Source organism: Muntiacus reevesi, chromosome 15, assembly GCF_963930625.1.
Source record: "Muntiacus reevesi chromosome 15, mMunRee1.1, whole genome shotgun sequence".
Taxonomy (NCBI): Eukaryota; Metazoa; Chordata; class Mammalia; order Artiodactyla; family Cervidae; genus Muntiacus; species Muntiacus reevesi.
Window position 1 is genome coordinate 7,288,209 of NC_089263.1, and position 22,637 is coordinate 7,310,845.

Genomic DNA, 22,637 nt, shown 5'->3' on the forward strand with positions numbered 1-22,637 from the left:
CAGTATTCTGGGCTGGGGAATTCCTGGGTTGCAAAGAGTCGGACACAACTGAGTGACTTTCACTCACTCACTCCCAGCTCTCATCACTTAAAAAGTTTCAAGGATTTTAGAAGTACTGTGCCAGAAATGGGTCAAAGACCAAATATATATATATATATATATTTCTTAATGTAAACCACAGTATCACTCTGATCCTCTGCCCATTTTTTAACCACATTATTTGTTTTATTTTTTGCTATTGAGTTATGTGAATTCTTTATATATTTTAGATACAAGTCCCTTATCAGATTTATAAAAATTTTCTCCTTTTCTGTGAGTTATCTTTTTATCTTCTTGATGGTATCCTTAGAAACACAAAAGTTTAAAATATTTATATCGTATTTGTCTACTTTTTGTTGCTCTTTTGTTGCTTTTGGTATTAAATCTAAGAAAACTTTGTATGAAGAATAAGTCCTTTCATCCAGTTATAGTAACTCTTCCTTCTGGCTGTATAGTTAATATCATTTGAAGTTCTGAAGGTGTGCATTCTTTATTTTTAATACAAGTATTTAAGAAATGCTTATTAAAATTCATTATTAGTTTATTTGTAGTCATTATACCACAAAACACATTTCCAACCCATTATTTAGTATACATTTCAAGAGACATTCATAAAATGTCAGGAGACTTTATAATAGTATATAATATAATATATATTAATAGTATATAATATAATTAATATATTAATAATATAATAATGGTGATTTAATCACTAAGTTGTGTCCAACTCTTACAACCCCATGGACTGTAGCCCACCATACCTGCAGTTAAGAACGGATGAAAATCTGGCTGCTGAAAGTAAGATGACTTCTATTTCATTATTCTCCTAACACCAGCCTAGAACACTAATCAGAAAAGCCAATTTGCCTTTTCTGGACGTTCTTTTCTTGGGTACTTAGAGACCATCTTCCATAATTCACTCCAGAGCATTGTGAGGCAGAGATGTTCAGGAGCCAGGCATTGGTTCCAAGGCCTGCACCTCCACTCACACGCCAGAACAGCGCTGGCTCATGCATTTCTCTAGCCCCTTGCAGCGTCCTGTGCTCCAAGTGACTAAAGGTTACAACTTCTCGTTTGCAGAACTTCTGGCCCTTGAGATGTGCATTCATTGAGCCTAGAGGCTTATACTTCTTTTTTTTTTTCCATTTATTTTTATTAGTTGGAGACTAATTACTTTACATTATTGTAGTGGGTTTTGCCATACATTGACATGAATCAGCCATGGATTTACATGTATTCCCCATCCCGATCCCCCCTCCCGCCTCCCTCCCCACCCCATCCCTCTGGGTCTTCCCAGAGCACCAGCCCCGAGTACTTGTCTCATGCATCCAACCTGGGCTGGCGATCTGTTTCACCCTTGACAATATACATGTTTCGATGCTGTTCTCTCAAAACATCCCACCCTCGCCTTCTCCCATAGAGTCCAAAAGTCTGTTCTGTACATCTATGTCTTTTTTTCTGTTTTGCATATAGGGTTATCGTTGCCATCTTTCTAAATTCCATATATATGTGTTAGTATGCAGTAATGTTCTTTATTTTTCTGGCTTACTTCACTCTGTATAATGGGCTTCAGTTTCATCCATCTCATTAGAATTGATTCAAATGAATTCTTTTTAACGGCTGAGTAATATTCCATGGTATATATGTACCACAGCTTCCTTATCCATTCGTCTGCTGATGGGCATCTAGGTTGCTTCCATGTCCTGGCTATTATAAACAGTGCTGCGATGAACACTGGGGTGCATGTGTCTCTTTCAGATCTGGTTTCCTCAGTGTGTATGGCCAGGAGTGGGATTGCTGGGTCATATGGCAGTTCTATTTCCAGTTTTTTAAGAAATCTCCACACTGTTCTCCATAGCGGCTGTACTAGTTTGCATTCCCACCAACAGTGTAAGAGGGTTCCCTTTTCTCCACACCCTCTCCAGCATTTATTGCTTGTAGACTTTTGGATAGCAGCAATCCTGACTGGTGTGTAAAAGTAGCTAATGCAGTCCATTGCCTTTCCGCTATTTCCAGCTGCCCACTCCTAATTTGGAGGCCTCCTGGTAACTCAGTTGGTTAAGAATCTACCTGCAATGCAGGAGACCTGGGTTCAATCTCTGGGTTGGGAAGATCCTCTGGAGAGGGAAATGGCAACCCACTTCAGTATTCTTGCTTGGGAAATCCCATGGACAGAGGAGCCTGGCGGGCTACAGAGGAGCCTGGCGGGCTACAGTCTGTGGGGTTGCATGAATCAGACACGCCCTGGCGACTAAACCACCATTGTCATCTTTCCAGTGAAGAGGCTTCCCTGTGGCCCTTAGCGCCTCTGGCTAGGGTGTGTTTCTGCCTCAGGCTCTCTCCTCTGTCTGAACAGCCTCCCCAGGGAGCTCTCCTGTCTCCTTGACCGTCTTCCTGGCCTGCCTGAACTTCCTCCCTGCCCGCTTTTTCACACTTTGATCTTACAAGGCTGTGCTGGGCCTGGGGACCTTGGCCGTGTGGGGCCTTCTTCTACCCTTGATGCTCGTCCTTTTTAGCATTTGCCCTTTCTGATGGAAGCTCTCTGAGGGCTCCTAGGCCACGTGGAAACTTTTCCTAGATGATCTCTTCCTGTTTTCCTTGTCAGGAAACTTGTCAGACTTTTTTCAGCTCTCCTGACAATATCTGTTTGTTTGTTGTCTTTTTTCCTCCCTTATAAAACCTAGTAGTTGATGATGAGAAGGCAGGACAAAGAAAGTCCAGAGGCTGATTAAAAATGGCAGTCTGTAACTGAGTCACATGTCAGAGACCCAATGCCGCAGTGCTACAGAAGTTTCCAGAATAAGGGGACTCTTGAGTATTGCCAGGTGTAGGAGGAGCATGGAGTCCTTGTTGGGGAAGTGCCTGTTTGGCCAACGCAGAAGGTAGGAGGCCTGAGAAGTTCTCCACTGCCCGCTTGCTGGGACCTCTCCTCTCTCCCAGCGTCCAGCTGGCTGGTGGGCACGCAGTGGGCACATAGCCATTTCTCTGCCCTGCAGGGCTGGGCACTCTGGGCCTGAAGCAGCACCCACAGAGGCACCAGGGATCCCGAGGGGAGGCCCCCCTCATCCCAGGCAGCGCCCCACCTTGCAACTCTGGCCCTGAGTCTCGCTGACCCCCTTCTCTGAATGTTTTGAAGTTTACTTTCATAAAGCCTGGGAGACCCTGGTGGCTCAGACAGTAAAGAATCTGCCTGCAAAGCAGGAGACCTGGGTTCGCACTCCGGGTCAGGAAAAATCCCCAGGCTGCCCACTCCAGTGTTCTTGCCTGGAGAATCCCATGGACAGAGGAGCCTGGCGGGCTACAGTCCATGGGGTCACAAAGAGTTGGATCTGACTGCGTGACTAGCAGTTTCACTTTTTTTCACTTTTCTTAATGCCTTCTCTATGCTCCTGGCCCCCGACTGGTGGGGAGGCCGTGCTGGGGGAGTGGGCAAGATGCCCGGTGATGTTATGGAGGCTGGGTAGGGACTGGGGCGGGAGGGAGCTTCCTGCCTTTGGATCTCAGCCCTTCGTGGAATGTCTTAGTCACGATCAGAAGAGAGGGTGGAGAGAAGGAAGGACAAGTGTTGGGGGTCCAGCAGGCTGGGGGCACCCAGAGGAGGGGGCTGAGGGCTCACCCGATGGAAACGTCAGGGTTTGGGATGGACTGGAGTGGGCAGGAGGGGAATTCAGGAGACACTTGGGCTCCGGCCTGAATCAGTGATACTGCCCACGATGCTGGGTGATCTGGAAGGAAAAGCTTGGGGTGAGGGCAACCTGAGCTTGTCTGCAGGGCCTGGGGGCTGTCAAATAGGAGGCGGGGTCTGGGTGTGGACGGGGTCGGAGCTGCACACCGCTCTGCAGCCTTTCCTGGCTCTTTCTTCCTGGAGGGAGTGGGGTGTGTTGCAGGGGAGGCGGAAGGCTGAGAAATGGAAAGCAGGGTCCTTGAGGAGAAGGGGAGTGGGGCGGGCTGGGGGGAAAGATGTTTGTGTTTGTTACCACATGCTGGCTTCCCTGATTGGAACATCGCTCCCCCCAGCTTGCCTCCAGGACATTTTGTGACCAAGCATAACACTCATCCTTCAAATTGCTGCTAATTTATTTACGGTTTTTGGTGATTGCATGTCATGTGCACCCTGAGAAAAACAAGCAGGGAATCAAAAAATGATGATTTTTTCCTGGAAAAGCGTGCCCATTCTAGGCCTGCAGTGACAGCAAGAGCCAAGGCAAACATTCAGTTGAAACCAGAGCCGCTGAGGAGCCGCCTTCCCGGTGGCTGTCGTGGGCTGGGCGGGGATTGCGACACGGTGGGCCCAGGGCCAGGCCTTGTCTGGGCTGCGTTTGGGGCAGGTGGGTGGTGGGTCACCAAGGGTGGGCGGTGGGGGGGGGGGGGAGTGAAGTGTGCCCCAAGAGGCCCAGGGAACTTCTGTAGGAACGGAAGGGTCTTTCTGGGATGTTCCTCACCCCTGAGCAGGCGGCACAGGTTTTGAGCAGGAGCTGGAGGGGAAGGTCACAAGATGGGAGTGGGGATAAGAAAGTGAAGGTCATCTCTGACTCTCTGCAACCCCATGGACTGTAGCCCACCAGGCTCCTCTGTCCATGGGATTTCCCAGGCAAGGATACTGGAGTGGGTTGCCATGCCCTTCTCCAGGGGATCTTCCTGACCCAGGGATTGAACCCAGGTCTTCTGCATTGCAGGCAGATTCTTTACTATTTGAGTCACCAGGGAAGGGGGAGTGGGGGAGGAACTGTGAATCTCTGAGCTTCAGGGAGAGGGGACCCGGCCAGAGCAGCTTCTGGCTCCCTGGGTGCCTTGAGGGAGACGTCAAGCCTCCCGGTGGGTGGGAGGGATGGGGCCAAACCCACGTCTGTTTGCAGAGTGAGCCTACAGATGTGAGTCGGTGAAGTGATTTTTGTCTCTCTGGGAAAAGCAGGCTAATATAGTGGGAGTGGAGGAGAGGCTTGCTGACTTGGTATGTGGAGAAGTAATTGCAGTTTTCCTGGCTTTGAAGTGTGATGACCCCCGCAGACTCAAGGATCCAGGGACCACCTGGTGAGCAGTCTCCTTGGTACAGCTTCCTATCATTCCAGGAATGCTGATCTTTCATGCCTTTATGCTTGCATTTTGGATAATGTGGAGGAAGGCATCAACCTGAAATGGATCCCATCCTCCTGCCTTCTACAAGTGGGCATCCCACTTGCGTGGGCTTGACAGTTTGGGGGAAAAGAGCCTCAGAAATTGAGCCTCAATTTAAGTAACTGCTCTGCCTGGTGGCTGAGGTACCCGTGTGGTTGGGCAAGTGTGGGGGGGCGTCAGGCCGCCCCCAGGTTGAGCAGGACCTGCCTTCACAGAAGCTCTAAGAGAGCTCTGTGCTGGAAATCGCAGGAGTTCTGTTTTCCCTCGGCCATGACGGGTACAGATTGAAGAGCTATTTGCAGTGACAGCACTGGGTTTTGGGAACACATGTTGGCTATTGTTTGGGATTTCCTTCCTTATTCCCTGTTAATTTATGGCACTTACTGTGAGCTGGATGTCAGTGTAGGGGAAAACAGCATCCCACAAACAGAGACATGTCATTCTTACCAAGGGACTGATGGTATTTGGAAAACAGGGAAACTCCAAGGAAAATATTCTGAGTGTCAAGGATGGAGCCATTGTCGGGGCTGGGAGGTGCTTCTTTGAGTCATCTGAGGGTTTTACCACTATAGCTTGGGCTGTCTGCACTTCTTTCTGCTGCCCCGGGCCTGAGAAATGTGCTGTGCTGGCCTGGGTGCAGCCTGTGATTTTTGAAGATGCCTTTCCTAGATAGACTAGCTCCAGAGTAGGTTTCTTTCTGCCTCCAACACCCCGTAGTCCAGCTGGGCCTCAGCATCCAGGCATCCCCATCTCACTCCATCTTCCTTGAGTTAAAATCTCCACTCATGGAAACCAAGTTGCTGAAAGCAAGAAGGGCCTGAGACCCACAGGGAGGCTGATGCGGATACAAGGCAAACCAGATGTTCCCTTCTCCCTGGCAGAGAGGCGCCCGAGTTCACAGGGCGTGTGGGGAAGTGTTTTCCTTTAAGGAAGACATCTGTATGGAAATGGTAGCCCGAGTAATGCGATGTGACAGTTGCCATGTCAACTCGTGTATTTTTCCCCTCCCCTCAAATTATTGACCGGCCCAGTCGCTGTTGCATAAAAGTCATGCAATGCCTTGGAATGTGTTTATGTGCTGTCCTCTGCCAGGACTTTTCAGCATTTTTTTCCTACGTGTATTTTGCTTTCAGGAAGATGGACTGTCACTTTGGTTTAACTGTGCTCTATTTTGGGGGAACTACATATTTCTTAGATTTGTAACAAGGCAGTGGTGGCTTAGACTCCGGAGGAGCAACCAAGGGAGGAGGGTGGGGGGCAGCAGGCAGACCTGCCTGAAGTTCCTTCAGCTGTGATGGAAGAAGTGGGAACCAGGGGCCAGAACATGAACAACTGGCAGTTATCACGGGGAGGTAAGGGGATTGAGGGCTTCCCAGGTGGCGCTAGTGGTAAAAAAACCCACCTGCCAATGCAGGAGACATAAGAGGCGAGGGTTTGATCCCTGGGTCGGGAAGACCCCCTGGAGGACGGCATGACAGCTCACTCCAGTACTCTTGCCTGGAGAATCCCTTGGACCGAGGAGCCTGGTGGGCTACAGTCCATGGGGTCGCAAAGAAGCTACATAGTACGCATGCAGAGTGTGTGTGTGTGTTTGTGAGCTTGCATACACACACACGTGAAAACTCCTCCCTCCTGGGCTCCAGTGATGGTGTGGGGCATGGACCTTCTCTGACTGCCCAGCTTGGGTTTTGTATCCCGCTGGCCACCCTGACCTCGCTATCTAACAGGCTTTTCAGGTCAGGAATCCTCACACCTCTCCCTCATCTTCACTCCCTCCTGGTGAAGTGCCCACTTCCTTCTGCTCAAGCCTCACCTCCTCTGTCTCTTCTGCCTTAGGGCCAGATTGGCTCACAGGTGGTCTTCCCTGCCCCCCAGGCCTACCCCTCCCCGGCAGCGTGACTGCTGAGCTCAGCCTTTTCTTACTTCTTGACTGGATCTTCATACCCTCCCACTATCCTCCCTGGCTGCAGCCTTAACCCACCCCCGAATCCGGTGTGATCTTCTTAAGCAATGGTTTTGTTCTTCTTAATTGCAAAAGGGCTAATTCTTCCCACCTGGGCCCAACCTCCATGTTCTCTTCGGAAACCACCACTCTGATCCTGTCTCTCATTGATTGGACTCCTCCAGAGACCTATTACAATGCCAGTACCTCAGCCTGCTCCCCAGGTACCCCAGCATCGGAACCTAGTCTGGTTCATGCCTGTTCTTGGTACTCTGCCCCAGCCCTTCCAGACAGCTTGCTATAGACCGAATGTCTGTGTCACCCACCAAGTTTATATGCTAAAATCCTCAACTAGGTGATAGGGTTGGGATGTGGGGCCTTTGAGATGTGCTTTGGTCTTGAGGGTGGGGCTCTTTCAAATGGGATTAGCGCCCTTATCAAAGAGACCCCAGAGGCCTCCCTTTTCCCTTCTGCCACGTAAGGACACAGTGAGAAGTTGGCTGTCTGTGACCCAGAAGGCTCTCATCAGAGCCTGACCATGATCTCAGACTTCCAGCCTCCACAAGTGTGAGAAGTAAATTTGTGTTGTCATCCATGGTGTCTGTCACAGCAGGAAGAGTGGATGAAGACACAGCCCTCGAGCGGGCATCTGATGCTGCTCACGCCTTGGCTGCTGGTCATGGCGTGTTTCGTCCTAGCCTGGTGGCCTGTCTTGCTCCTGCTGAGCAGTGTCTTCTGTCCTGGGTCCCTGGCGTCAAGTGCCTGCTGCACAAATGATCGCCTCCTTCCCATCGCAAAGTGCAGGGTGAGGTTCACTGTGTTAATATCTTTCCTGTCAGCCTCCCCTTGCTCATCAATATCTTGCCTTGCCACCTCCTCACCTCTCCTCTCATCTCTGTCTTCCCTACTCTTCCGACCTTCTCAGGGCCTGGTCCTGGCTCTGTCCTCCATCTCTCTGTCCATTCTGCACCTGGAGCATAGTGGTTAGAGCTGGGCTCTGGCACCAGTGAGACCCGGTTTGTGTCCAGTCCCAACACTGCTGTTTGCAGGCACTTGACTTTGAGTTTCCTAACCCTTCTGAGCCTCACCTGAGAAAATAAAACAACCAGGTGCTTGGTAGGTGCTTGGACATGTGGTTCTGGAGAATATTATTACTTTAAGACAGTAATAGTATCCTGTTCCTCTCCTCCTCTGAAGCATGGTGGCCGCTGATGGTCTGTAGGGTGTGGCCCCAGAGGCCTCCCTGGCCGGAGGTGCTTTATGTCCTGGGTGCTGTCTCCTCGTCCAGGTTGTAGGTGTCTTAAGACAGAGTCTAACTTGCCTTCCTCTGGTGGCTTTGTGGTGTGCTTTGTTCACGGTAGCTACGCAGCATGTGGGTTGGATGAGCACCGTGGGCTTCAGAACTGCGGCCTCTGGACGGCCCTGAACCACTCTGCTGCTCCCCTGTTCTCGCTGCTGGCAGATGAGGGGGCCCAGCAAGCAGGGCACACGGGCCACCGTCCCCCACCAAGGTCACTGATCCTTGCAGAGCTGCTCCTGGCTCCTCCATGTCCTTCTCAGGAGAGCTCCCCACTGCCACAGCCCCCCTGCCCCGTGCAAGGCGACGGGTGGCAACCAGCTCTCCCTCACCCAACTTTTGAAAGGTGATTGTTTTATTTAAAGACATTTAAATAAAAAAGGATTTAGCTCCATTAAGAAATCTTAGGCAAGGGGAAAGGTTTAAAAATCTTGGGAGCTCCTGGGCAGGTGAAAGTGTGCGCCTTGATCAGGTGTGGTGTGTCCTCACAAGCCTGGAAGGAGGAAGCAAAGAACATGATGGTCGGCTAACGTGCCCCGATGGAAAAGGACCAAGCGCGGTGGGTAGGAACATGTCCCCACTCACACTGGGAGGTGGCGGACAGGATGGTAGTGGTCAAGGTGGGGCAGAAAGGCAGACGTTTCCCATGCAAACCGGAGCAAGAAGTTTGGCAAGGGAGCTCCCAGGAAGAAACAGGGTGTTAGCATGAGCTTCCATTGTGTCCCTGACAAAAGCCAGCAAATAACCAGGGCTTTTCATACTTCTTTGGAATCCCAGAGCAACACTTGAAGCAGGTGGAGGAAGTCTTTGGAAATGACTGAAAAGCTTCAGACACTTTGAGTAAAGCAGTTGAGTGAAGTGAGCTCTTTCAGCAGAACTGTGTAAAGGCAGGTTAAGAGGATGTTGAGGGCTCCATATGACAGATGGGGGACCCAAGGTGGGCCAGGGGGTGAAGGTCATGCAGCTAGCGATTGAAGAAGCTGGACTCTGAGCCCTGCCTGGCGCTGAAGTCTGTCTTCTCCCTACACCAGGTCCACAGGGCCGTGTCCAAAGTGCTTCATATTTCCTGATCTCTGTCGGCACTGGTTTATGTTTGAGAGGTGGCGTCTGTGAAGAGTGGAAGTTATGCATTGAGATTTATTTCTCGGCATGTGGATGTCCATTTGTTCCAGCATCATTTGTTAGAAAGACTGTGTTCTGTGTTCATTTGCTCTTCCGTCATGCGTGTGTGCTTAATCATGTCTGACTATTTGCGACCCCATGAACTGCAGCCCTCCAGGCTCCTCTGTCCATGGGATTCTGCAAGCAAGAATACTGGAGTGGGTTGCCATTCCTTTTCCAGCTCCTCTGTCAAAGTTGACTGAATAGAAGTAGATTACATTCATGTAGGTCTGTTCCTGGGTCTACATTCTGTTCCATTGATCTCTCTGTTCTCCTGATACCATACTCTCTGGGTTACCACGATCTTGAAGTTGGGTAGTATCCATTTTCCAAGTTTGTTCTCTTCTAGTATTGTCTTTTGCCTCTCTTTGTAAACCTCAGAATCATTTCAGGGAAATCGATAAAATAACTTCTTGGGAATTTTCATTTGGATTGTATTGCATCTATCTATAAGTCAAGTTGGGAAGAACTGGCATTTTAATACTATTGAAGCTTCCTATTCAAGAACACAGAATATCTCTTTAGTTTTTCTTTGATTTTGTTCATTAGAGCTTTGCAAATAATTTTCCTTGTATAGCTTTTATACATATTTTGTATAAAATATGTATCTCATTTTGTATAAGCCTAAGTATCTCATTTTTGGGGGGTGCTAATGTAAATGGTATTGTTTGTAGTTTCAAATTCCACTTGTCCATTGCTGGCATGTAGGGAAGTGATGGGCTTCTACACGTTAGCCATGTTTGCTGCAACCTTTCTATAATTGGTTTGCCCCTCTGCCTCTCCCATGTTTAAGCCTTGCCCAGCACACTGCTTGAGGTGTCCTGAGTGTGGCCTTGGATCTGCATGGCTCTGTGCCTCTGCTCGAGGGTTACTCTGCCCTTGCCTGTCGTCTCTGCCTGTTCTGATGCCTTACCTGGTGATCCAGAACCTGATCTGGCCGACTTCCTGTGGACGCATTCCCAGTTCAGTTCAGTTCAGCTGCTCAGTTGTGTCCGACTCTTTGCAACCCCATGGCCCCATGCCAAGCCTCCTTGTCCATCACCAACTCCCGGAGTTTACTCAAACTCATGTCCATTGAGTCAGTGATGCCATCCAACCGTCTCATCCTCTGTCATCCCCTTCTCCTCCCACCTTCAATCTTTCCCAGCATCAGGGTCTTTTCCAATAAGTCAGCTCTTCGCATCAGGTGGCCAAAGTATTGGAGCTTCAGCTTCAGCATCAGTCCTTCCAGTGAATATTCAGGACTCATTTCCTTTAGGATGGACTGGTTGGATCTCCTTGCAGTCCAAGGGACTCTCAAGAGTCTTCTCCAACACCACAGTTCAAAAGCATCAATTCTTTGGCGCTCAGCTTTCTTTATAGTCCAACGCTCACATCCATACATGACTACTGGAAAAACTATAGCTTTAACTAGATGGATCTTTGTTGGCAAAGTAATGTCTTTGCTTTTTAATATACTGTCTAGGTTGATCATAGCTTTCCTTCTAAGGAGTAAGCGTCTTCTAATTTCCCAGCCCCTCAGCAGAACTGACCCCTCCTCTGGGTCCTCTGGACTCTGGCTCCCAGCTCGATTCCAGCGTCTATCACATCTTGCCCCATATTGCAGCAGCTTGCTTAGCTCTCTCTTCTCTGCAGGCTACCGACTCCCAGGGGCAAGGATGCAGACTTACTCAGCGGCCTCTGGGGAGCTGGGCCATTTGTGCATCTGGAAACTCAGCCCCAGTTAGTTGAAATCAGTTCATCCTGCTGAGCCTTGATGAAGCCACGCCACTGGAAGTCAGCCTCACTGTCTTAACTTGTTTGGGAAACCTTGGGGTGTCACAGAGTACAGTCCATTACTGGCATCTTCTTTGTGGTCACCTGTCACTCACGGGAGACGGGCATTAAATCAGAGCAGTGAGGCTGACCTGTCACCCACAGTGCCCTGCCAACTGCTGTCAGCACGGCTCAGTCTTTTGCAGGGGTCCCGTCTCCCAGGTCCTGCGTGGTGGAGAGCCAGAGGCTACTGATCAGGATTCTGTTTGTTTTTTAAAACTACAGATGTGCGGTTTCTACTTTGTGCCTCTCGGAAACTGCTGGCCCCAGTGTCTTGGGAGTGATGCCCCGAGGCTGCTCTGCAGTGGCTGCCAGTCCCCCGAGGGCCCACCTTTTGTCCTTGCTGAGCTGGAAACAGCCTCTCTCCAAGGGCTCTGCCCTGTTCCTCCTGCCTGTCTCCTCTTGACTAGGTAGCAGGCTTTTCTGATCAAAAGCTGCTGTTTTTTGGAAGGCTGATTGTTTTTCAAGAGTTGTTTTTGAGACAATTCATTTTAAGCCTATTAAATTTGATCAGACTTCACCTTCATTGTTATGTATACCTTACAGCTTAAGATTAGTTTTGAAAAAAAATTCAGTCTATTCTGTGACAACTTGTGTGGCTAATTAATGCTCTGAAGTGCCCCGGGAAACTTTGCAAGGCACCGCACAAACACCAAGTCGTAACACATGTCCTGTTTGAAACTGTGTCAGTAAATTGAACATCTGTATTACAAATAATACGCCATATTAGTAAATGGAATATCTTTTATTGATTCACCTTGTTAAGCAGGAAAATAATCCTTATGGTTTTATAAGCCTCCTGCAAGTTCTAGTAGGTGCCATTTGGAGCATAAATTTAGTTGAATAAATGAAGGCAGATGTCAAGCATTTAATTGGCTCTTCTCTCTCTCAGTCGGCTCTATCAATTTTGGAACTATTGTTGGAGAAGACAAAATTCACCACTGGTATGAAACTGACAGTGAATTAGATGCTGTTGGGTTTTGGAAAGAAGGAACTGGCTGTGCAGAGTTAGTGCTCAATAATAGCTAATGTCATCGCTTGGTCTTAAGTTCCTCCAAGAGCAGAGAGGAATAGGGAGGAAGGTGGTGGCAGCTTAACTCAATTGCCTCACAAAATTTATTTTAAAGTCTTGAGCCTGACGTTAAATGTTCAAGGGACTTTTGTTTTCTACTCTGGGTTGTTTTCCTTCAATTTTCCAACTAAAAAGATTTGACTGGGAAGATGTATTTTTTTTAATCTTGTGGCTCCTAGACCCCTGGGGGCTCAGATACCTGTCTTGAGAAGCAGGTATAAAAGTGGCAACAAAAGTAGTATAAAAAGATAGTGGAGGAGGACTAAACTATGGTACATTCAGACAATGGAATATTTTAGCACTGAATACAGTGCTGAAAATAATTTTGAGCTGTGAAATATCTATGTCTTTATGAAAAGACACATGTCCTCAGTCGTGTCTGACTCTTTGTGACCCCTTAGACTGTAGCCCCCCAGGCTGCTCTTGTCCATGGAATTTTTCAGGCGAGAATACTGGAGTGGGTAGCTGTGCCCTCCTCCAGGGGATCTTCCTGACCCAGGGATGGAACATGCGTGTCTTGTGTCTCCTGCATTGGCAGGCAGATTCTTGACCACTAGCGCCACCTGGGAAGCCCCATGAACAGACATGTGAAAGTGAAAGTTGCTTAGTCATGTCCAACTCTATACAGTCCATGGAATTCTCCAGGCCAGAATACTGGAGTGGGTAGCCTTTCCCTTCTCCAGGGGATCTTCCCAACCCAGGGATTGAACCCAGGTCTCCTGCATTGCAGGCAGATTTTTTATCAGCTGAGTCACAAGGGAAGCCCAAGAATACTGGAGTGGGTAGCCTATCCCTTCTCCAGGGGATCTTCCCCACCCAGGAATTGAACTGGGGTCTCCTGCATTGTAGGTGGATTCTTTACCAACTGATCTATGAGAGAAGTCCCGTGAACAGACATAGAGCAACCTTAAATGCATTTCACTGTTAGTTCAGTCAATTAGTCATGTCTGGCTCTTTGCGACCCTGTGGACTGCGGCACGCCAGGCTTCCCTGTCCATCACCAACTCCCAGAGCTTCCTCAAACTCATGTCCATCGAGTCAGTGATGCCATCCAACCATTTCATCCTCTGTTGTCCTCTTCTCCTCCCACCTTCAATCTTTCCCAGCATCAGGGTCTTTTCCAATGAGTCAGTTCTTTGCATCAGGAAGAAACTAATCTGAAAACGCTATATACTGTATGACTCCAACTCTATGACCTTCTGGAAAAGGCAAAACTATGGAGACAGAAAAAGATCAGTGGTTGCCAGGAGTAGGAGGTAGTAAGAAGGGATGAGCAGGCAGAGCACAGAGAACTTTCAGGGCAACAAAAATACTCTGTGTGATATTGTAGTGATAGGTACGTGTGATGATACATTTGTCCAAACCCATAGAATGTACAAGAGTGAACCCTGATGGAAACGTTGGGTGATCATGAAGTATCAGTTTACGTCCATGGGTTGTAACAAATGTCCCGTGCTGGTGGGGGATGATGATAACAAGGGTTGTGTGTCGGGGGAGGGGGAATATGAGAAATCTCTGTTCGCTCCTCTCAGTTTTGCCATGAACCTAGAACTTGTCTCTCTTTTCAAAGCACTTAACTTGCTTTTTAAAATAATTGTGTTTGTTTATTTTTGGCCGTGCTGGGTCTTTGTTGCTGCATGGACTTTTCTCCAGTTGCAGAGAGCGGGGGCTGCTCGCGTTGTGGTGCGCAGGCTTCTCATTGCAGTGGTTTCTTCCGTTGCAGATCGTGGGCTCCTGGGCATGCAGGCTTCAGTAGCTACAGCACATGGGCTCAGTGGTTGTGGCTTCTGGGCTCCAGAGCACAGGCTCACTAGCTGTGGGGCAGGGGCAGGGAGCAAACCCCATGTCTCCTGCATTGGCGGACAGACTCTTTACCACTGAACCACCAGGGAAGCCCTAAAACTTCTTTTAAAAACAATCTTAAAAAAAAAAAAGCCAGAAAGCAGCCAAGGTGACTTTAGTGTTTTAAAATGTGATTTTTTAAGCCAGGAAAGGAGAGCTGCCCAGTTGGGAGATAAGAGGTGGAGGCCGTGACTGGATTTGCCTTTGGAGCAGCCCCTCAGGATGGAAAGATTGGCAGGGGAGACTGGGACAGGGGACCAGGTGGGGACAGACCAGCGGGCATCCGGGGCTCTGGAGGGGGTGGATCCTGTCGGGAGGCAGCAGGTGGAATGATGGGCCCCGGCGGCTGCAGCAGGAGCAGGGAGGAACTGGCGTGTTAATTAGCAGATGCTGAGTGCTCCTACCTGCCTAGCCCTGTTCTGGGTGTTTCACATCTGACCCTCATCCGAACTTGCCAGCCACCTTGGCTCATCAGCCTGGGTGGTTCCGATGAGACAGCTGGGGCCTGGTGAGATTGAGGGTGTTCCAGGATCACCTCTACTAAGCAGCAGGTGTTAGTTGCTCAGTCATGTCTGACTCTTCGCAAACCCATGGACTGTAGCCTGCCACGCTTCTCTGTCAGTGGTATTCTCCAGGCAAGAAGACTGGAGTGGGTAACCATTCCCTTCTCTGGGGGAGCTTCCTGACCCAGGGGTCAACCTCAGGTCTCCTGCCTTGCAGGTGGATTCTTTATTGTCTGAGCCGCCAGGGAAGCCCCCGTGTCCAAACTCAGAGTGGGTGGAATCAACAGGTCTCAGTGACTATCTCAGAACATGGGGGCAGGAGTGGGGTAGGAGAGATGTCTCTATCCTCCGTCTCCTGTAGGTCCTAGCCCCAGAGTTCTCTTACACAAAGATCCCCACCACCCCTCCACAATTTGCCCCGTCTACAACTGACCCATCTCCAGCCTCTTGGAAAGAGCATTAAGCTTGGAGTCCGGGGTCTGAGGGGTGGGCCTGACCTCAGCCCTCCTTGCTGGTTGCCTTTCCTGCTCAGAATGTCTGTGTCCTCAGAAGAATGCAGATGTCAATTTCATCGTCAGAATGAAACAAAAGCATGTAAAAGAAGCCACTGCCAAACCCAGCACCCTGGATAATGAGGGATCATTCCATGCCTTTAGATAATGTTGGGTTTGCCTAAATTTGCAGAGTTCCAAGTTGGGTCATATAGTTGGACTTTAAAAAAAAAATGTAATTCTCACCCATTGAATTTGTCAGTACTACTGTGTAGCCTCTTGCATCCAAGAGCACTGGGGTACATCCTGTGTTGGGGTGGTTAACAGGCCATCTCTGCAGACACCTGTGAAGTCCTTTCAGGTGAGAGTGGTCTCTCTCTCCTGGTCAGTGCTCTCAGAGAGCTCATCCGAGAAACATCATCTCTTTGCTCACACGTAAACTTTCCTTTGCTTCTTGACAGTGGCTGCAAGCTGATAAAACTGCCCCTTTGACGGCCATGTGCACTTCATCATTTTCTCTTGGCTTTCTCTTTCAGTTGTGGCTGTTTATGTGAAGGAGTCCTGGTGGACCACTGAAGATGTACTAAGAACCTCTGATCCTTCAAGAGAAGGTCTGATGAAGGTGAGGCATTGCAAATTCAAGTGGATATTGTGAAAGGGGTTGTAAAGGTTGGTGTACTTATTATCACGTTACTAAGTTAGTCTATCCCTGTGGATTCATTTTACAGGTCTGCTCTAACAAAGTGCCAGCAGACTGGGTGGTTTAAACAACAGAAATGTGCTATTTCCCAGTCGCAGAGACTGGAAATCCAAAAGCAAGGTGTTGGCAGGGTCGATTTCTTCCAAGGTCAGTGAGGGAGAATCTGCTCCAGACCTGTCTCCTCACTTCAGCTTTCCTTGGCTTATCAGTGGTGCTCCCCCTGTATCTTCCCATCCTCATTCCTCTGTCCCTGTCTGGATCTGTCTAAATTCCCCTTTTCTATATGGACACCTGTCATGTTGGATTGGGGCCACCCTAATGACCTCACCTTGATGTGGTCAAGACCCTTTTTCCAAATAAATCACATTCACAGCCCTGGGAGTTAGGACTTTAATATCTTTTTGGTGGGCACCGTTCCATCTATAACACCCCACCTTCAAGAAAAATAGTGTTAATGGCTATATGCAACAGGTATCTGGCTATTGGTAAATCTCTCTTGCCTTCCTGAGTGGCCTCTCCTGTCTTAATTCTGAAACGTTAATCCATATCATCTCTCTAGTGTGTAGGGAAGTTTTATTACTTTCCAGTAGATTTACTGGTACTTACTATGAATTAGACGTGCTAGATGCTAGCCTATGTGTTACCCAGACTTTTGACAGGGATTATCTGACTTCAGAGTCTTTAAGGTATTTGCTTTGTAGACAAAGAAATTGAAGCTGAGCCACATAGCTAGTAAGTGATTTAACTGGACACAAACTCTAGCCTCTCTGACGGCAGGACTGGTGGGCTTTGAGGCGCTGTGGCTTTATAGAGACCGAGGATGACGAGGGTAAAGGTTCCCTGTGGCCAAGGATGTTCAGCATCTTTTCATATACTTATTGTCCATTTTGGGGAGTAGCTATTAATATCCTTGGCCCACTTTTTAATTGTATTGACTTTTTACTGTTGAGTTGTAAGAGTTTTTCCATATTCTAGATGCAAGCTCTTATTGCATATACTATTAGCAAATATTTCTCCCTTTTCTATGGGTTATCTTTTTCAAGTATGTTTCAAGTATGTTTCACTCCCACCAGCTTTGTTGAGGTATAATGTGCCACAAGTGGTAAAGAAACTGCCTGTCAATACAGGAGACATAAGAGTCACGGGTTCAATCCCTGGGCTGGGAGGATCCCCTGGAGACGGGCATGGCCCCTCACTCCAGTATTCTTGCCTGGAGAATCCTGTGGACAGAGGAGCCTGACAGGCTGTGGTCCACACGGTCACAAAGAGTCAGACGTGACTGAAGTGACTTAGCACACATGCATGCAGTTGACATATAACACTGTGTAAGTTTAAGGAGGGCTCACTGGTAGAGAATTGCCTGCCAAGACGTGGGTTTAGTGCTTGGGCTGGGAAGATCCCCTGGAGGAGGAAATGGCAACCCACTCCAGTATTCTGGCCTGGGAAATCCCATGGACAGAGGAGCCTAGCGGCGTACAGTCTGTGGGGTCACAAAAGAGTCAGATATGACTTAGCAACTAAAGAACAAGTTTAAGGTGCTCAGTCTTGATTTGATACACTGATATACTGCAAAATGGTTACCACCACAGTGTCAGTTAAACCTGCATCACATCACCTAATTGCCATTTCTTTTTGTGTGGTGACGTATGCTTCTAGCAACTTTCAAGTATATATACAGGTATCATTAGCTACAGTCACTGTGCTGTGTATTAGACCCCAGAACGTGTCCATCTTATTATTGGAAGTCTGAACCTGCTGATCATCTTTCCCTTTTCCCCATGCCCAGACCCTGGCAGCCACCGCTAAGTCTCTGCCACCGTGAGTTTGACCCTTTAATGTTACACTGTAGGTGAGGTCATGCAGTGTTTGTCTTTCCCCTTATCTCACTCAGCATCATGCCCTCAGGTTCCATCCATATTGTCACAAAAGGCAGGAAGGTTTCAGGTCTGGTTTTAATTGATGTGATAGATATTATTTTGAAAAGGGCTTTCTTCCAATAAATTAATGATGGCTGGAGGTTCAGCAAATAAGCATGATGTACTCAGTGAGGCTGCCTGACGTAGCCGTCTGTGCCACTGTCCATACTGAAGAAGGTGGCAAGAGCAACTGGGTATTCTAAATTCCAGGAAGAGTCTGGTTTGCTCTTTAAATGTATATATATATATATATTGCAGAATAAGAGTGGTAACTTCCTTTGTGTATCAATTCTAAATTTAGATGAGGAAAAGCCCTCACATTTTCTGAAAATGTGGCTAATGCAGTGAACAGAAACTTGAGTGTTAATTCCACTTAATGAACCAGGTTGTAAAGATCTGTCTGCCCCAGCTGTGTGTGGGGATAGTTTTCCTCTCAATTTATAGAACTTGGGGTCTTGACTTCTTTCCTTTTAATTGCATTCTATTTCTTAGTCAGCTCTTCTTCACAAATTACCAAACCAAACCAAACTGAAACCCAACTTCCTTAGTGTTCTTTCTGTGAACATCATTAGTGGTCCTAATTGAGGGATTAGAACCGGATCTTAGTTTTTTGATTTCAGAAATGTCTCTAAGTCAGAATCACATGTCACACATTTTCCCCCCGTAATAAAATTGGACAAATTAAGTGCATTTCTTTCTTCCTTTCTTCTCCTGCCAGGTTTTGATTGGTTATTTCCCTTCTCCAGATGCAATCTGTTTTTCTCTTCTAGCTTTCCTCTGAACTTTTTGGTTTTGTAAGTTGAAAAATATAACCTCCCACATCACACCCGTCGAGTTTCGTGATGAACTAGTTATTCTTAAAGTCAGAACTTGACTTGGCTGCTACTGTCTGAAATACAAAATTGGGGTGGCTTCTCAGAGTTAAGCGGTGTGGCTTTTGCAAATCTTTTTCTCATCTAAGATTTGGCTCCAGATGAAGGTGAAATAGTTTGCATTCTGGGCCAATTAATAAGTTTATTGGCACTGAGCACTTTGTGCCATTTGTTAGAGGGCTGCAAGCTGATTTATTTTTATTATTGAAGCATCTGAAAAGCATACAAGTGTTTGAGAGAGCACTGAGGCAGTCTTCTCCCTCGACTAGTGAGTTGCTGAAGCTCTCCCAGCAAATCCAAGTTGAGAAGCCACAACCACAAGTGATGATGATGATGATAAATATTTAAGGGTCAAGTATTAAATATAAAGGGCTTCCCTGGTGGCTCAGCGGTAAAAGAATCTGTCTGCAATCCAGGAGACCCAGGTTCGATCCCCGAGTGAGGAAGATCCTCTGGAGAAGGAAATGGAAACCCACTCCAGTATTCTTGCCTGGAGAATTACCTGGACAGAGCCTGGTGGGCCACAATCCATGGCGTCACAAAGCATTGGACATGACTGAAGCAACTGAGCATAGCACACATTAAATATAAAACCAAGCATCATATTTATGTCAAACTTAAGGACTTCCTATGTGGCACAGTGGAAAAGAAAATGCCTGCAATGCAGGAGAAGTGGGTTCAATCCCTGGGTCAGGAAGATCCCCTGAAGAAGGGATGGCAACCCACTCTAGTATTCCTGCCTGGGAAATCCCATGGACAGAGGAGCCTGGTGGGCTTCAGTCCAGGGGGCTGCAGAGAGTCGGATACAACTGAGCATGCACGCAGCAGCAGCTCCCTCTCCTAGAGCCCTAATGGATGAAAATGCAGAGGGGAGCAGCCTTCTGGGCTGCAGCAGGTCCACTGGGACGCAGATGTCCTGGTCTGGGGTTTCAGACCTGGCCTGCCTTTGGCAGAGCCCTCCTCCAACTGTCTTAAGTCTTCTTGTGAATGAGGCAGTGAAATCAACAAATGGAACTGCTTACCTTCTTTGAGCTCCAGTCTCCTCACCTGTAAACCAGGATTTCCCTCGTGGCTGGGAAGAATCAACTGGTAGCATGTAGGTGGCAGTCTCAGCCCAGGCATTAATAATACTCTTGCTGGTTTCATCGTGGTGCATACGAAGGGGTGATAAAAACCCAGACCCTTAGGCTGTCATACGGGAATGTTGTTGGAGTAAAATCTAATAATACTGTCATTGTGTCACTGGCTGTTTGGTTTTACCTCAAGTGCCACATTTTAGTGGTTTCTTGTAGTTGTCCAGAGGACTGAATTTAGACTGCATCTGGGCTCAGTCACATAGAATGGGGATTGATTAGTTACGTCTACTGTGGGTGCAGGAGGCCTTCATTTGTACCACCTGTGCCAGCCGTGAAATTAAGATGCTTGCTCTTTGGAAGAAAAGTTATACCTAACCTAGACAGCATATTAAAAAGCAGAGAGACATTACTTTGCCAATGAAGGTACATATAGTCAAAGCTATGGTTTTTCCAGTAGTCATGTATGGATATGAGAGTTGGAACATAAAGAAGGCTGAGCACCAAAGAATTGATGCTTTTGAGCTGAGGAGTAGGAGAAGACTCTCGAGATTCCCTTGGACTGCAAGGAGATCAAACCAGTCTATCCTAAAGGAAATCAACCGTGAATATTCATTGGAAGGACTGATGCTGAAGCTGAAGCTCCAATACTTTGACCATCTGATGCGAAGAACTGACTCATTAGGAAAGACCCTAATGCTAGGAAAGATTGAAGGAGGGAGGAGAAGGGGATGACAGAGGATGAGATGGTTGGATAGCATCACCGACTCAACGGACATGAGTTTGTGCAACCTCTTGGAGTTGGTGATGGACAAGGAAGCCTGGCATGCTGCAGTCCATGGGGGTGCAAAAAGTGGACATGACTAGCAACTGAACTGTGCCAGCCATGGGCTATATGAATGCAGAGAATGCCGACAGGCAGGAACAGGAAGTCATTTTGACTTGTTAATGATAAAGCCCTTTTGTGGGCTTGACCTTGACCACAGTAGTTTCCTCAGTTGTCGTGACATTGCAATGGGTGAGAGATGGTTCCATATGTAGCCTTAGGATGGGCTGGGCCTTGAGTTCCAGTAACTCTGTGGGGTTGAGACACTAGCATGTGCTCAAAATCTGTCACAAGTCATTGAAAACCAGTTGATCTTGGTGTAGCAACTGTATACCAATAATGACCCTCTGTTATTTACCTTCCTTCAGAGAAGGAAGAATTTTGGAGCTGTTGTTAAAGATGGCAGACTGGGTTTCTCTCTGGATACATCCAGTGTTTCTGCTGAAATGCCTTGCCTGGAAGTCACCTTCTGTTTCACTGATACATGACTGACTGATCTCTGTTTCTTCATGCTCCACGTCTGAGGCTCTGGAGACCAAGGGGGCCTTTCTGGCCCTGCCCCCTGCTCCTGGAGGCCACAGAGGGTGTGAAAGGCCAGGGCTGAGAAGACCTCTGTGAGAAACTGTGGCCCCCAGTTTGGATCTCAAGCAGAAGAAGAAGCACGGGGCAGGGGCGCCCACACCTGGGCCCCCGGCGTGCGGGTGGGTTCCAAGCCTAGAGTTTATTGTGTCTGACTTTCCCTTCTTGTCTCACTTAGATGTTCTTTTTGTTTTTCCTTCAAAGGTTCAGTCATTTGGGGAAAGGATTGTGCTTTTCATTCTGAACGTCGTTATTTTTGGAAGACTAGAAAGGAATTTGGATGATGATGACATGTTTTTTTTACCTCACTCCGTGAAGGAGGAGGCTAAGATTCTGTGGCGAGATGGAGCAGCTGTTGGATTTTACACAACCAAAAGGAAAGGTGAGGGCTGTGTGGTCGTGTGGGGCCACTGCCGCTTCAGGCTTGCAGGGAGGCTCTGGGGGCCTGCCTGCTCGGAGGATGCCCTGAGCACAGACGTTCCTTGGAGAGAATCTTCTGGCGCGAGAAGTGTCAATAATTCAGCTGTCATGTAAATAAGCCCAAGGTATGGATTTCGTTTTCACCACATTTCTCGTTTTACTGGCAAAGAGGATGAAGATCTATTATGGCCCTTGGGCTCCCAGGTAGTGCCACGTCCCCCATAAAATGGTTGTTGCCGTTAATGGTTGTAAAACGACTTTGCAAGCACAATGCTATTCGTTTCTTTTCTTTAATGCTCCCAGTTTGCTGTTGGGAAAAACACCATTGCTAATAGCTGTCATGTGGTGCAAAGGCACGCTGGATGCCAAGATTTATAGACATTACCTCAGAAAAGAGGGAGGTCGGCCACAATAGCGAGGTTAGGGTAAAGTCCTGGGACTTGTTTTTAGGGGTGGTGAGGAGCAGGGTGTGTGGAACTTGTGCTGTTTTGTCTAAGGGATCACGCTCTTCCTTAACCCTGCTTTCTTTAATAGTTTCTTTGAAAGTTCTGTCAACATCTCTGACCCAGTTGGTCAAGCCCTATCATTTAATTCTTACAAAGTTCTGAATTTTAGCAAAAATAAAATTTTCGAGTACATCACCACAGATATGCTGTTGTCTTAGCTGAGTGTTCTTCCCTGGGAATACAAAGGCTAGTATTGTGGTTTTGAACTGTGTTCACATGTGTATCTGTTCCACATGTCCAGGATGGAGGAGATGTGCATTTCTCACTTTTTTTCCCTTCCCTCAGTGTGGTGTGAGACAGCTCGTGTCTCACGCAAGCAAGTCGTGTAGGTCATTATTTGTCAAAGTCAGTCATAGAGGCTGAGGTACCGTGTCTGTCAGCTCCTTGGGTTATTGAGAGCCATCTGTCCTTCTATTTTGACGTACTGTTTCACTCCTTGGGGTGGCCGTGTTCTTTAGTCATTCATTT

The 22,637-nt window shown here is 47.8% G+C and overlaps 1 protein-coding gene across 1 annotated transcript in view; it reads left to right on the plus strand.

Annotated features, from left to right (window-relative positions):
* Positions 1-22,637, plus strand: part of LOC136147181 (protein FAM169B-like) — a 66,271-nt gene that overhangs the window by 10,143 nt on the left and 33,491 nt on the right. Inside the window, exons 2-3 of the mRNA XM_065906444.1 lie at positions 15,814-15,899; positions 21,448-21,625. Of these exons, the coding sequence (XP_065762516.1) occupies positions 15,814-15,899; positions 21,448-21,625 (264 nt within the window). The remainder of the gene's footprint in view (positions 1-15,813; positions 15,900-21,447; positions 21,626-22,637) is intronic.